Source organism: Gopherus evgoodei, chromosome 3 (genome assembly GCF_007399415.2).
Source record: "Gopherus evgoodei ecotype Sinaloan lineage chromosome 3, rGopEvg1_v1.p, whole genome shotgun sequence".
NCBI lineage: Eukaryota > Metazoa > Chordata > Testudines > Testudinidae > Gopherus > Gopherus evgoodei.
This window is the reverse complement of record NC_044324.1, coordinates 24,893,183-24,909,717: the sequence shown is the minus strand read 5'-3', so window position 1 is coordinate 24,909,717 and position 16,535 is coordinate 24,893,183. Positions and strand designations below refer to the sequence as shown.

Sequence of the window (16,535 nt, the reverse complement as noted above, 5' to 3'; positions counted from 1 at the left end):
TTAAAGAAAATGGAAAAAAATTGTTTCTCGTCTTTTTTCAATGTCACCATATGTCTACTGGATGCTGCTGGCAGATGCGGTGCTGCAGCACTACACAGCAGCATTCCCTTCCCTTCTCAATGGCAGATGATACAATATGATTGATATTCATCATCATCATTCCGTGAGTGTTCCTGGCTGGCCTCAGTGAGGTCAGCGGGGGACTCCTGGGCAAAAATGGGAATGACTCCCGGTCATTCTCTTCTTTAAGCTTTGTCTCCTGGAGATTCAAACCTGCCTGGAATATCATAGCAGCTGGAGGCTGCCTCCACCCCCCCCCTCCCTTTGATGTCTAATGGAGATTCAGTCCTGCCTGAAATATAGCAGCTGGAGGCTGCCTTCCCCTGCCCCTTATTGCCTCTGCAAGCAGAGATAAAAAAGTCAGTGCTGTTTCTTATTCATGCATTCTTTATTACTTCATCACACAAAAGGGGGGATAACTGCCACAGTAGCCCAGGAGGGGTTGAGGAGGGAAGCAACGGGTGGGGTTGTTGCAGGGGCACCCCCTAGAATGGCATGCAGCTCATCATTTCTGTGGGATGTCTGGGGCTCTGACCTGGAGCGGCTGTTTGCCTCTCTGGTTCTTTGGTAGGCTTGCCTGATATTCTAGGCAGGACTGACTCTCCATTAGATAAAATGTAAAGAAGGGAATGACCTGGGGAGTCATTCCCATTTTTGTCCAAGCGCCCCCAGCCGACCTCACTGAGGCCAGCCAGGAGCACCCATGACAGCAACAGACGGTACAATATGACTGGTAACCATCATTATCAACTTGCAAGGCAGCAGATGGTACAGTATGGCTGGTAACCGTTTCTGCTAACTTGCAAAGGCAAGAGGATGCTGCTGTGTAGCAATGCAGTACTGCGTCTGTCAGCAGCATCCAGTAGACATATGGTGACAATGAAAAAAGGCTAAACGGGCTCCATGGTTGCCGTGCTATGGTGTCTGCCAGGGCAATCCAGGGAAAAGGGCACTAAACGATTGTCTGCCGTTGCTTTCACAGAGGGAGGACTGACTGACATTTACCCAGAATCATTCGCGACACTGTTTTTGCCCCACCATGCATTGTGATCTCAACCCAGAATTCCAATGGGCGGGGGAAACTGTGGAAACTATGGGATAGCTATGGGATAGCTACCCACAGTGCAACGCTCCAGAAATTGATGCTAGTCACGGTACATGGACGCACACCGCCGAATTAATGTGCTTAGTGTGGCCACATGCACTCAACTTTATACAATGTTTCCAAAAACTGGTTTCTGTAAAATCGGAATAATCCTGTAGTGTAGACATAGCCCTAGTCTTTTCAATCTCTCCTCATATGGAAGCTGTTCCATACCCCTAATCCATATCCCTAATTATTTTTGTTGCCTCTGTATCTTTCCCAATTCTAATATTTATTTTTTTGAGATGGGGCAAGCAGAACTGTGCACAGTATTCAAGATGTGGGCATACCATGGATTTATAGCATCATTATGATAGTTTCTTATCCATCCCTTTCCTAATGACTCCTAACATTTTTTTTTGACTGCTGCTGAACATAAAAACAGCTGAACAGAATTGAGAGATTTTATGAGAGGCACTGTGTTTAATGGACTGGGCATGCATTTTACATTCAGGAGCCCTAGGTTCTAATCCTAATAATGGGTTGGCAACCTTTCAGAAGTGATGTGCCAAGTGTTCATTTATTCACTCTAATTTAAGGTTTCGTATGCCAGTAATACATTTTAACATTTTTAGAAGGTCTCATTCTATAAGTCTATAATATATAACTAAGCTATTGTTGTATGTAAAGTAAATAAGGTTTTTAAAATGTTTAAGCAGCTTAATTTAAAATTAAATTAAAATGCAGAGCTCCCCGGACTGGTGGCCAGGACCCAGGCAGTGTGAGTGCCACTGAAAATCAGTTTGCGTGCCGCCTCTGCCATGCATGCTATAGGCTGCCTACCCTGGAGCTAGGACAAGTCACATATTTCTCTTTCTTCATCTGTAAAAAACAGGTAATCAAGCATCTAGAGCTCGTTGGTAAGTGTTTATTTTACCACCATGGGGAAAAAAAATCAACTTTTTTGGGCAGAAAATCAAAAGCTGAAAATTTCAGTTCCTAAATGCAAGAAAAATACGATAGCCGTATCTAGGGAAATACAACCTAGATGGAGCTAATAAAGGTGGGTGCATAACTGGCTGGAAAACCGCTCCCAGAGAGTAGTTATCAGTGGTTCACAGTCAAGCTGGAAGGTCATATTGAGTGGCGTCCCGCATGGATACATTCTGGGTCTGGTTTTGTTCAATATCTTCATCAATGATGAAGGTTTGTTCAATGATTTAGATAATGGCAGAGAGAGTACACTTCTAGTTTGCGAACGATACCAAGCTGGGAGAAGTTGCAAGTGTATTGGAAGAGAGGATTAAAATTAAAAATGATCTGGACAAACTGGAGAAATGGTCTGAAGCAAATAGGATGAAATTCACTAAGGATAAAAGCAAAGTACTCCACTTAGGAAGGAACATTCTGTTGCACGCATATAAAATTGGAAATGACAGCCTAGAAATGAGTACTGCAGAAAGGGATCTGAGATCATAGTGGATCACAAGCTAAATAAGAGTTAACAGTGTAACACTGTTGCAAAAAAGGCAAACAGAAGGATTCAGAAAGTAATTTCCTTATTTAATGTCTTTTCCAAGCTTGTGTTGTAATACAACTAAGACAAAATTCAAAACTTCCTTGAACAATAAAAAAGCAAACATACTAACCGAAGTTTGGGTTTTTTTATTTGCTGGAGTTTTGATAGCATGCATGATTTTTACAGCACCTGTAAACAAGTAAGTGAAGCATTATGCTTTAAAGAACTTGTATTTTGTGGAACATCTGTATAAACATTACCCTTCCCGCCTCCATTGTACTATACAATACTAATCATAGATAAGACGTATTAGGCCGACTTCTTTATGGCTAAAAATACTCATAGCAGCGACTTTTAAAAGATGATTTTTAATAAATCAAGTCATTGCACTTGTTCATTTATTGCTACAGCGAAAAAGGCCATTAACTTCTTATAACACCTTTCAATTTTTGATTTAACTGATTGTCTTGTTCCGCTCGTCTGCTATAAGCCTAAGTACAGACGTGATAATCATGACAGCAACCTATCATAGGACTTGTTTTATGCTCTGGTCACAGTGAAGAGCATATAAAATAGAGAATCTTCTATTTCATTAGGCTCATTTCTTGCTTTGCATTATCAAACTTAGTAAGTAAAGAGGTAAAAGAGTTCTAAATGCAAGGTTTAGTGTCTGAGAAGCACTACTGCTACCCATTATTCCTGGATATAAAGTTGTGGCTTAAGTCTTCGTTTGTGATGCGTCAAGGCAATTAAGAGTTAATATTCAACCAGCTGGTCAGCAATGGTTCTCAGAAATATAACCTAAAACTTGTAGAATATATTTACTATTCAGATTTCATGAAAAATGCAATCAGCAACTGCAGACCAACATCATGCAATTCACTCTTTAGATGTTTGCCACTTCTTGTGCACCATGTATGGAAAAGTGTTCTCATGATTTATTAAAAACTTTCACTTTACTTTATGAATCTACATTATTACCCCTACTGTACTCACATGAATAGAAATCTAAATGGTGTTTTACAAGCCAAGACTATTTATTGGTTAGCTTGTTAAACTAGAGGGCATGCTAGATTCCGCTAGGTCAATCAGAGATGAGGAGATTGTTGCTTAATTGAAGCAATGCATTTTAATTAGGGTTTCTATTTAAAAAGCTGGAAATATTGTAGATTTGTATCAGCTGTGGATAGCATTAATAAAATATGAATTAAGGGGGAGGAAGAGAGCAGGGAATAGTTTTTCAGTATTTATTACTTGGATATTTGCATTGCTCTCAGGGGGGGTTAGGTACAATGTGACCTGCAAGTTTTCAACTTTTTCCATGGGGAATACATGAAAGACATTGTGTCAGATCAGCACAATGATTCATCACAAGCTGTTCCAATCTATTGCGTGAAAATATACATTTCTTTAAAATGTGATTACATTTGGATTTACATAACATACTGAGAGCTTATGGTTTATGGCATAAGTAATATGCTTTTAAAAAAGTCTCAATATTTACATAAGAGCCCAAAGTGATTTGTCTGGAGCCATCTGTGTCCGTTGGGTAATACTACCCAATTTTAAAAGACTGTATGAACGTGTATGTGTATATGCACATGGCTGACTGAAGACTCTGAAAATTGCAATTCATATGAAGGATGCTTTTAAATTGTTCTTTTTTAATACTACTATTACTGCAAAAAAGAAAAACCACTGAAGACTGATGAGCTAGATTTAAATTCAGAAAAGCAAAAAAATCCAGAATTAAGGCTGATTTTGCATGTTGTATGTACTACGATACCTGGGAACAACAGCATTTAGCCTTACTGTGGATTTCTTTTTTCCTTTTTTTGTGGTTTTAAGAATTAACTTTGTCCTACTATAGTTTTATGGTTCAATCATAAACCCCTTTTATGAATCCTACAGTGCAAGTGACAAAATGTTTGCTGTTTAAGAAACTATTTTGATTAGATCACTAATTACTACTATGCATAGACGATTAATCTGCCACATAGGACCACCAAATTCTTGTCTCATCACCCAAATTATAAAACAGCTTATTACGAATACTCTCACTGCAGACAGGCACAACAGTGTAATCCCGGGAAAGAATGCTAAAATTAAAAAATAATATACAAATATCATACTCCCTTTTGTGTGTCTGGGAAAAGTAGACTACAATTACTATTAGGTTACTCTGTCCTTCCCAATTGACTATTTTACAGATTACTTGTAAAGATATATCACCCTATTTATAGCATAGATCTCTTTAAAAATTACACTACAAGTATTCAATACAAATCTATTAAGAATTCCCTCTTCTTTTTATACAGATTCAGTAGTATTTTCAAGCAAACCAGAAAATAAAGGTCTGCAATTCCAGCACAGTAAGAAATAAGGCCTCTTTTATACTGGCAAAAAAAATTACATCAATTTTTTTTTATCTTCTCTCTCTGAATACAAGACTATATTCCTCTTTACTCTTTCTTTCCCCCCTCTAAGCCCAAGAAACACCAGCTTTCATTTTACTGAACTAAAAAAAAACCCCTCAGTTCTATTTGCATTATGTTTCTGAATTCCTGACAAGTTAAGGACACTGAGTCTGTGGCTGACTCATGTAGACATGACTGCTTTCTTCAGCTTTTCTATTTCAGCCTGGAAAAGAAAAACATTATGAGAATAATGAACTACCCAATATCAGTATCTTTAATTTTCATGATTTTTACCAAAATCTTAATCTTTCCATCAATTTTTCTTTGCAATTCATCCTAAGCAACTTTCATTATTAAAAATGCATTGAACAATTTAAAAACAACATACAACTAAGTAGCCATGGCTTAAAAGATTCATTTTAAAATGCATATTGTCTATTTGTATGGTAAATTTTATTGAATTAGTTGGTTCTGATTAAAGTGCACCACAGAACAAGTTTGTTCTCTGAATTGAATTAATGACTTCTCCTGCATTATATGATTGTATGGGTTGGTGCATCATCTCAAGACTTTCTTCCTAAAATGGATCATGTACAAAATTTCACACTAAGCCTACCATACTACATGATAATGTGAAATATACTTGTCTTAGTTACACCATTGCAAATCTGAAAGAACTCCACTGATTACTACGGAGGTACACTAGTAAAAATCTGTTAACACAGAATATGGTCCATAGTCTTTTCAAATGTGTGAAATTACACCTTTTGGTGAGTTGAAGGATACTTTCAAATAGGGTCCCTTTTGTGTCTGTCTAAAAATAAGATTGTGTATAAATGTTCACCTAGGATGAACCCATATTGACTATTCCATACATGCAGTATTCATAAGTGATATGTACTCAGAATTACTCCCTGTAAAACAGACTGTTTTTCCACACAGCTTGAAGATAGAAAAAACAAGTCGCAAAGCTTATTGTACAGTATATGTACCTACATGCCACTAGGCAATCATTCAGATTTATACTAATGATACAGAGATCAAACAAGACTGTTAAAGGTTTTCATTAGCCTTCCTTTGTCATAAGAGTACTGTATACACGTCTATACACTGTCCTCATCACTAAAATTACCTCTAGGAGACTTCGCATCATCTTCTCTTCCTCCAAATCTTTTTTTAGTTTTTCCAATTTGCTGCTATAAATTATAAACAAAATTAAAATATTATTGCAACTGAAAAAAAAACAAACCATGGTCTTCTATCTTATGGTGTTGAGAACTGAAATTGCCACTGATACGGGAATTAATTTACATAACAGGTTCTTGGCAACACTCTATCACATATATGCTACACATATTTAAGTATTCCTTAGGAATATTTTCCATGCAATATTACTCTTATAAAACAATTTATGTAAAATATTGGGGCAGGACAGACCCTTTAGAGGGTTGGTCTTATTTACAAACATCTTGAGATGAATTTTGAAAGAGCATTGCTGATCGCTATCTCTCTGTTACAAGAATTTTTATTTTTGCTTGAAGAGTAACCATTTACGGAACATTGGTAACGGTGATAAAAAAAGTAAAAAAACACAAAAGGAGGAAGAATGCAATCTCAGCAATACAGTAACTCCTCGCTTAACGGTGCAGTTATGTTCCTGAAAAATACAACTTTAAGCAAAACGATGTTAAGTGAATCCAAGTTCCGCATAACAATTAATGTAAATAGGGGGGCTGGGTTCCAGGGAAATTTTTTTCACCAGACAAAAAACTATATATTATATAGACATCTATGTATTATATAGACATACACACAGTATACATTCTAAACAACCAATTTAATACTGTTCACAGCTATGATGATTGTGAAGCTTGGCTGAGGTGGTGAAGTTAGAGGGTGGAAGAGGGAGGGTTATTTCCCAGAGAATGCCTTGCTGCTAAATGATAAACTAGCACTCGGCTGAGCCCTCAAGGGTTAACACGTTGTTAATGTAGCCTCTCATCAAGGCAGCATGAACAGGAGGGAGGGGAGACGGCATAGCAGACAGACAGACACACACCTTGTGTGTGGGAGAGCGAGAGAGATGCACACTGCCCCTTTAAGTAAGCTGACCCACTCTTAAGTACATTGTCTTTTTAAGTGGATCAGGAAGTTGAGACAGCAGCTGCTGCCCCAAGCTCTCTCTCTCTCCATGCCTGTCCCCTCCCTGCTCTATATGGAGAAGGGGTAAGCAGGGTGCAAGAGCAGGGGGAGGGGGACACCCTGACATTAGCCTCCCCCTCCCCCTTCCCAGCAAGCAGGAGTCTCTGGAAGTAGCACATGGCAGTGGGGGGAGGGACAGCTGCAACTGCTAGCCTGCTGGGCGGCTGCAGCACAGGGAACTTGGGGGAGGGGGGAGCTGATAGGGAGAGCTGATAGGGGGCTGTCGGTCCACCCTGGTTCCAACCACCCACCAGCTAGTTCCACCGGGCTGCTCTGCCTGAAAGCAATGGACAAAGCAGGCGGCTGCCAAACAATGTTAGAAGGGAGCATTGCACAACTTTAAACGAGCATGTTCCCTAATTGATCAGCAACGTAACAATGAAACAATGTTAACTGGGACAACTTTAAGTGAGGAGTTACTGTATTTCAGAACAAAAATTAATATATATTCATTATATAATCTGTTGGGTGAACTTCTAAAGCAAGATGCCTAATGCAGAGTGATCAATATGGAAAACTTACCTTTGAAAATAAATTTTCCAGTATACAATAATATTTAGAACAGAATTTGTTAAATATATTCAATTGAGGAGTAAGAGGAATTAAAAAATAATTACCTATGATCTTTTTTCAGTGCTTCTACAATACTCAACAACTGATTAATCTGAATCCTGAGATTGTCCACAGAATTTTCCCCCCCATCTGTTTGGTCTTTAACTGTGATTTCTCCAGCAGCAGAACTGAGTAAAATAGAATTCGGTCTTGGAGATGAAGATAGAGGTGTTGAAGTAAACACAGGTGACTGAAACAAATCAATAAAAAGGTAACAATGAATTCACTATAAATTGGGGAGAACACACCACGCAAATTGTGTGTTTTTATTTCAAGTATTATTTCAACCCAATGTGTTACACTATAAAAATGGTACACAGAACTATCCAACTTGTTACACTGTTTTTTTGTAGTGTACACAGCACATTTATGTACTCGGGGCATTTCAATCGTGGCAGGAAGCATACTCCATTTTACAAGGCAGTACATACTTGTGCCAGATCATGTTCTGTGAGTAATCAATGTATAAGGCCAAAGAGCCTATCTGGCGTGTCTCCCATTAGCTGGAACTACTACCTTGAGAAAAGACTGTTACCTTTTCTGTAACTGCTGTTGTTTGAGATATGTTGCTCACATCCATTCCATATTAGCTAAGCATGCTCAGCACATGCATCGGTGCTGTAAGTTTTTCCCTCAGCAGTATCCATAAGGGACTGGCTCTGGCGTCCTCTGGAGTGGTGCCCGGATAGCATGGTATAAGAGGTGCTGCTGGCTCCCCCCACCCTCAGTTCCTTTTTGCCAGAAACTCCAACAGTGGGGAAGGAGGGCGGTTATGAAATGGACATGAGCAACACATCTCAAAGAACACCAGTTACGGAGAAGGTAACTGTCTTTTCTTCGAGTGCTTCTCATGTCCATTCCATATTGGGTGACTCCAAAACAGTACCCTTGAAGTGGGTAGGAGTTCACGGACGTGTAGATTGCAACACAGCTCTGCCAAACACAGTGTCGTCTCTGGCCTGCTGAGTGATAGCATGATGAGTGGTAAATGTGTGAACAGAGGACCACGTTGCAGCTCTACAGATGTCCTGGATAGGGATGTGTGCCAAGAAGGCCGCAAAGACGCCTGTGTTCTCGTCGAATTTGGCCCCCTGCTTATTATGGGTCAAGCCCGGCTGGGCAGAGGTGGGTGGCGCTTGTAGCCCTTGGCTCATTTATAGGGCTGGTCCTGCCAAGGCTGGCTCCCCTGGCCCTGTGGCTGTTGCAGTTTGAACTGCTTATGCACCATGGCTGGGACACAGAGACCCAGGATTTTTAGGGTACTGTGGGAGTCACTGAGGCCATGTGACTTGCTGTCTGTCTGCTCTGCAAATAGAGCCTGGCCGTCAAAGGGCAGGTTCCTGCATTGACTGCTGAGCGTTGGTGGACAACTCAGAGAGGAACAGCCAACAGGAGATAGTGGAGATAGTGAAAGCCATGGTGTGGGCAGCAGTGTCCGCAGCATCTGCCGCTGCCTGGAGGTCCACCCTGGCCGCGGTTGTACCCTCATCAAGGATCGCTCGAAACTCCTTCTTGGAAGCTTTGGGGAGTGACCCTTCGAACTTGGCCATGGCTTGCCACATATTGGTTCTGAGGTCAAGACTTGAATTTCAGAGACCTGTCTTGCCGACATCACTGCCCCCAGGAAAGTGACCTTCCATGACAAGTGTAAAAGGGAGCAAGAACCCAGCACTCAAAGGGTGGGCTGGTGAGACTAGAAAGGACCAAGTTTAAGATCCCACTGTGGGACAGGAGTCTGTACCTGCGGGAAGCATCTCTCGAGCCCTCTCAAGAATCTGACTCATGTAATGGGAAGACACCATCTGTCCTTGGATCGGCGGATGAAAAGCGGAGATGGCTGCTAGATGTACTCTAATGGAAGAGTATCAGAGGGGTAGCTGTGTTAGTCTGGATCTGTAAAAAGCGACAAAGAGTCCTGTGGCACTTTATAGACTAACAGAAGTATTGGAGCATAAGCTTTCATGGGTGAATATTCACTTTGTCAGACACATGTGGTGGAAATTTCCAGAGGCAGGTATAAATATGCAGGCAAGAATCAGTCTAGAGATAACAAGGTTAGTTCAATCAGGGAGGATGAGGCCCTCTTCTAGCAGCTAAGGTGTGAACACCTAGGGAGGAAAAACTGCTTTTGTAGTTGGCTAGCCATTCACAGTCTTTGTTTAATCCTGAGCTGATGGTGTCAAATTTGCAAATGAACTGAAGTTCAGCAGTTTCGTTTTGGAGTCTAATGGAAGTGTGTGCCAGGCTCTGGTTCCTCAAATGGAGCAGGTACTCCAGGACAGCCTGTATGGAAGAACGTGAGAGAAAGATGCCGTGCACAGATGCTCAGTGGGAAAACCTCATCCAATTGTCCCAGTAAGTCGGTCTGGTTGAGGGCTTCCTACTTCTCAGGAGGACCAGTTGGACTCTTTCCAAACAGGTCCGTTCCTCCGGGTTCAGCCATGCAGCATCCATGCCAAGAGGTGCAGAGACTCTAGGCTGGGGTGTAGGAGCCAATCGTGGTCCTGTGACAGCAAGTACAGGTTGGGAAGGGAGGGACTGCTGACAAGCTCATTAACATGTCTAACCAATGTTGGTGAGGCCACGCCGGGGGGATGACAACAACCTGCGCTTTGTCTCTTGATCTTTGCCAGGAGCCTGCCGATGAGTGGAATTGGAGGAAATGTGTACATCAGGTTCCCTGGCCATCAGAGGAGGAAGGCATCAGAGAGGGAGCCCTTGCTCAGACCTTGCCGAGAGCAAAACTGGTGGCATTTCCTGTTCTGTCTGGCAGAAAACAGGTTCCCCACCTTTAGAAGATCAAGCAGGCTACCTCTGGATGAAGCGACCACTCATGGTGAGAAGAAAAGTCCCTGCTGAGCTGGTCCATCAGCATATTCTTGACACCGGGAAGGTGACAAGCTTCCAGGTGGATTTTGTGGCTGATACAGAAGTCCCACAGATGGAGTGCCTCTTGACAGAGTGTCGACGAGCGCGCTCCCCTTTGCCTGTTGATGTAGACAGTGTGCATCCCAGTCAAGGCATCTGACACCAACTCAATGGAGTGAGGGAGGGGTTGTCAAATGTAACTTCCTCCAGGATTGTCCTGCGGTCGGTCCACCATCACAGCGAGGTAAGTATCACCTGGGGAATGGTAATGATCTTTTCTGGCCGTTTCTGGACTAGGAATAGACCATCCCCAATCATTGCAGGGGCTGCATTCAGAGCCAGGCACAGCGGACCACTTAAGTGCACGCTGCCATGCGACCGAGAAGGCAGACAGACCCTGGCTGTAGTTAGAGGGAACACGGAGACTTCTACAATGAGGTTCATCAATACAACAACAGGAGAGTTGGCAGTTTTTCAAAGGGATGCTATTAAGGGCCCAAAAGCAAGCTATTCCGATGGTTAGGAAAGATAGAAAATGTGGCAAAAGACCACTTTGGCTTAACAACAAGATCTTGCGTGACCTACAAAATAAAAAGGCGTCATATAAAAAATGGAAACTAGGTCAGATTACAAAGGACGAATATAGGCAAATAAAACAGGAATGCAGAGGCAAGATTAGAAAGGCAAAGGCACAAAATGAGCTCAAACTAGCTATGGGAATAAAGGGAAACAGACGACTTTTATCAATACTTAGAAGCAAGAGGAAGACCAAGGACAGGGTAGGCCCCTGCTCGTGAGGAGGGGGAAACGTAACGGGAGACTTGGAAATGGCAGAGATGCTTAATGACTTCTTTGTTCGGTCTTCACTGAGAAGTCTGAAGGAATGTCTAATATAGTGAATGCTTAGGGGAAGAGGGTAGGTTTAGAAGATAAAATAAAAAAAGAGCAAGTAAAAAATCACTTAGAAAAGTTAGATGCCTGCAAGTCACCAGGGCCTGATGAAATGCAACCTAGAATACTCAAGGAGTTAATAGAGGAGGTATCTGAGCCTCTAGCTATTATCTTTGGGAAATCATGGGAGACGGGGGAGATTCCAGAAGACTGGAAGGGGGCAAATATAGTGCCCCATCTATAAAAAAGGAAATAAAAACAACCCAGGAAACTACAGACCAGTTAGTTTAACTTCGTGCCAGGGAAGATAATGGAGTGGGTAGTTAAAGAAATCATCTGCATAACATTTGGAAGGTGGTAAGGGATAGGGAATAGCCAGCATGGATTTGTAAAGAACAAATCGTGTCAAACTATCTGATAGCATTCTTGGATAGGATAACGAGCCTTGTGGATAAGGGAGAAGCGGTGGATGTGTATACCTAGACTTTAGTAAGGCATTTGACACGGTCCTCGCATGATATTCTTATAGAATAAACTAGGAAAGTACAATTTAGATGGGGCTACTATAAGGTGGGTGCATAACTGGCTGGATAACCGTACTCAGAGAGTAGTTTATTAATGGCTCCCAATCCTGCTAGAAAGGTATAACAAGTGGGGTTCCGCAGGGGTCTGTTTTGGGACCGGCTCTGTTCAATATCTTCATCAACGATTTAGATGTTGGCATAGAAAGTACGCTTATTAAGTTTGCGGATGATACCAAACTGGGAGGGACTGCAACTGCTTTGGAGGACAGGGTCAAAATTCAAAATGATCTGGACAAATTGGAGAAATGGTCTGAGGTAAACAGGATGAAGTTCAATAAAGATAAATGCAAAGTGCTCCACTTAGGAAGGAACAATCAGTTTCACACATACAGAATGGGAAGAGACTGTCTAGGAAGGAGTATGGCAGAAAGAGATCTAGGGGTCATAGTGGACCACAAGCTTAATATGAATCAACAGTGTGATACTGTTGCAAAAAAAGCAAACGTGATTCTGGGATGCATTAACAGGTGTGTTGTAAACAATACACGAGAAGTCATTCTTCCGCTTTACTCTGCGCTGGTTAGGCCTCAACTGGAGTATTGTGTCCAGTTCTGGGCACCGCATTTCAAGAAAGATGTGGAGAAATTGGAGAGGGTCCAGAGAGAGCAACAGAATGATTAAAGGTCTTGAGAACATGACCTATGAAGGAAGGCTGAAGGAATTGGGTTTGTTTAGTTTGGAAAAGAGAAGACTGAGAGGGGACCTGATAGCAGTTTTCAGGTATCTAAAAGGGTGTCATCAGGAGGAGGGAGAGAACTTGTTCACCTTAGCCTCCAATGATAGAACAAGAAGCAATGGGCTTAAACTGCGGCAAGGGAGATTTCGGTTGGACATTAGGAAAAAGTTCCTAACTGTCAGGGTAGTTAAACACTGGAATAGATTGCCTAGGGAAGTTGTGGAATCTCCATCTCTGGAGATATTTAAGAGTAGGTTAGATAAATGTCTATTAGGGATGGTCTAGACAGTATTTGGTCCTGCCATGAGGGCAGGGGACTGGACTCGATGACCTCTCGAGGTCCCTTCCAGTCCTAGAGTCTATGAGTATGTGGAACCTTTCCAGTGGCAGGAACGCCCTGGCACAGGTCGAGTTGAGGACCACTCCGATGAACTCTATCCTCTGCACTGGCACTAACATCAACTTTTTGTCATTTACCAGTAGGCTCAGAGAGTGACACGTGGTCTGAAGCACTGCAACATCCCTTTGGACTTGAGACCTGGGGGAACTGCCCTTGATAAGCCAGCCATTGAGGTATGGATAGATCTGAATACCCTAGTGCCTGTGGTAAGCGGCTACAATCGACGTGCACTTGGTAAACACTCTTGGTGCTGCAGGCCGAAAGGGAGGACCGCAAACTGGTAGTGGTGGGGCCACACCGCAAACCGGAGGAAGTGTCTGTGCCTTTGAAGATCACCATGCGGAAGTATGCATCCTTCAAGTTGAGGGAAGCATACCAGTCTCCGAGATCCAGGGAGGGGATAATAGAAGCCAGGGAAACCATGTGGAACTTTAACTTCTTTATGTATTTGTTGAGGTCTTGCAAGTTCAGGATGGGCCATAGACCACCCTTGGACTTTGGGATTAAGAAGTACTGTGACTAGAATCCCTTGTTCCTGTACTTGAGAGGAACTTCTTCCACCGCACCCAGCTGTAGCAACCCCTTTACCTCCTGTGCAAGGAGACTCTTGTGAGAGGGGTCCCTGAAGAGGGACAGGGAAGGTGAGTGGGAAGGGGGGGTAGAAAGAACTAGAGCGTATAATCTGTTTCACTATGCTGAGAACCCATTGGCACGGTAGGAGAACAATGTACCAGAACCTTAGTAACTGAGGCAGTTTTACCCAAAAGGAGCAGCCCACTTAAGATTAGGAGTTCTCCTTTGCGGAAAGGACTTTTCGTAATGTTGTCCCAGGAGAGAGGTGGGACTCTGCTAGGAATCATACAAGTTGTCCCTGGAATGAGGGGAGGCGTTTGCCTCCCTCTTCTCATTGGGTTGCCCACTCTCAACACGCTCCCCCACCTTTCTGTAACTGCTCGTTGGCAATCCTGGCCTCCTGCCATCAGATTTACTTTGGAAGTAAAATTCACAGAAGTTTTTACCAACTATCCAGAAAATCCAGGATGACACCAGCTCTCTTATCTTTCAAGAACAGCAATGTAATGGGGCTCCCTAAAATCAGTTATTAAGCAAGCTTCCAGGGTGGTAACTGAGGTCAAGCTATGCCATTCTGCATGCCTCTTCTGCTCAAACCTGTTTTTCTTTATCCAGGAGCTAGGTGGCGGAGCAGACATCCAACTTACTTCTGGAACTGGAAGCGTAGTTCTGTGCTACCCAATATAAAACTAGTCATTCCTCTATCAGTGCAATCTGTATGGCTGCATTAATCAGCAAGTGCATATACAATCAAAGTGAATGGCAGTGCTAGTAGTCTGATATGTGTATCTGATCATTTCAGCTTCGTACCTTTTTAACTTCAGATGGCTTTGGTTTGGCACTTTCTTCCTCCTCTTTATGATCCTTCACAATTTTTTCTGTGCTCTCATTTTGAGTTGGCTGGTAAATAAAAACATGCATACTAAATAGAATGTGTGCAGAATAGATAAAACAGTAACTTACAATATAATTACTAAGTGGGATGGAGTAAAACAGGGCAGTCAATAGGGGAACCCCAGGGTAAATCCAGACTCCCAGACACTTTTGAATGGACCCAAAAATCTTTGTATTTACTTATTATTACCATTGTTATTTTTTATTATTGTTTTCTCTGAAGTCTGGACCTTGACTTTACCTTGATTAAATAAAATAATTGACTAGCCCTGAAGTAAAGTAAAACAATAACTGAAGCATATTGTCAGAAATACCACCGATGATCTTAACTTGATTTCTAAAATATTGTTAACCTTTTCTGTCTTTCACACTCTTCTCCACCACCCTTGCCCTCGAATGTTTATTAAATTAGCTGTCAGCTCCTTGGAGCAGGAATTATGTATGTTTCCGCAATGCTTAGCAAAATGAGCCCCTGATGTTGATTGGGGTCTTTGGACAAAACCACAATTCAATCACATTAAAAAGAGTTGTAACAGACTGAGGACGTGGACAATCAAACACTTTAAGGGAAAAAAAGGTTAAGACCCCACCCAAATAAGCAGTTAAACCAACTGATAGCGTACTGTGATATTTTGCTATAAGAATAAAATGGGTAATGATCTTTTATGAAAGCCTGTAATGCAATGAATTTATTAATCATTATGAGGTGTATGCGTACAGGTTATAGTTTTGAAAGTGTATGATTGCATATATAAAAATTTTAATTATAACTGTGGTGCCACTTCAGGATCACCTCACAACAGGGCAGTGAAGCAATCAGGCAGGCTGAGACTACCTCTCCACCCAGGTGAGACTGCCTTCAAGCACACAGCCATTGTCCAAGCCCAGGAAAAAAATAATGAGGAACCATCAACACAAAATGAGAACAGCCCCCTGAAACTGAAAAGAAAACCGCAGTCTTTGAAAAACGAAGAGCTTGCAGAACTTGGGGACAATCTCAAGGTGGGGGCTGTCCATGAACACTGGATCCCTCCTATAGCTAGGGGATAGCTATAGGAGAAGCTGTTTTAAGGCAAGAGGTAACTCTTATTAGAAAAGAGATGTTTATCTGATACAAAAGTGTAAAGCCTGAAGTTGCATCTTTAGGGTTATTTTCTGTGTGCTTTCCCTTATTATTTCTTCGAGTCTGTGCTTTTTCTATTAAACAAACTTTTTATTTTTATCCAGACAAGGGCTCTGGTGTGCAAACTGTACGGAGAGTGTGTGCCAAAGTGTACTGATAACTTTGGGGGGAGGGCTGCTTTCACACTTTTGGGGATGAGGAGTCAGAGGGGAACAATTTGAGCGTCTGGTAATTAAGAACTCGGGGATACCTGGGATTGGAAATGCTGTTGATGTTACTCTGCAAAGTAAGTAAACTAAGAGAGAGCCTGTGCTTGTGGGCAGGCTACTGGTGTCAGTGAATTGAACTAAAGCTGCACAGCACAAAGGATCCCAAAGTTACATGAGAGGTGGTAACAGAACCCACTGCTGGTCTGTGTGGACCTCACAATGTCACATGACTATTACAGCTTCAGTTGACAAAACTGCATAAAGATAAACAAACAAATTATTCTATTTCCAACATGTACTCATCGTGGCACTTGATATCTTGCATGTCTGAACAGTAATCTATGCTAAACTGTAAATTCCCTGGCCAGGGACTATGGGTTCTTACTCTGGTAAAACAGAGGACACTGGTGGAGTTGAAATATC

The 16,535-nt window shown here is 42.0% G+C and overlaps 1 protein-coding gene across 1 annotated transcript in view; it reads right to left on the bottom strand.

Moving 5' to 3' along the window:
* Nucleotides 1–2,794: 2,794 nt before the first annotated feature.
* The window catches only part of CD2AP (CD2 associated protein), a 138,112-nt gene continuing 124,371 nt past the window's right edge, over nucleotides 2,795–16,535 (bottom strand). Inside the window, exons 15-18 of the mRNA XM_030555303.1 lie at nucleotides 14,697–14,786; nucleotides 7,900–8,084; nucleotides 6,213–6,276; nucleotides 2,795–5,303 (exon numbers count right to left, since the gene is read on the bottom strand). Coding sequence (XP_030411163.1) covers nucleotides 5,262–5,303; nucleotides 6,213–6,276; nucleotides 7,900–8,084; nucleotides 14,697–14,786 — 381 coding nt within the window. The 3' untranslated portion in view covers nucleotides 2,795–5,261. The remainder of the gene's footprint in view (nucleotides 5,304–6,212; nucleotides 6,277–7,899; nucleotides 8,085–14,696; nucleotides 14,787–16,535) is intronic.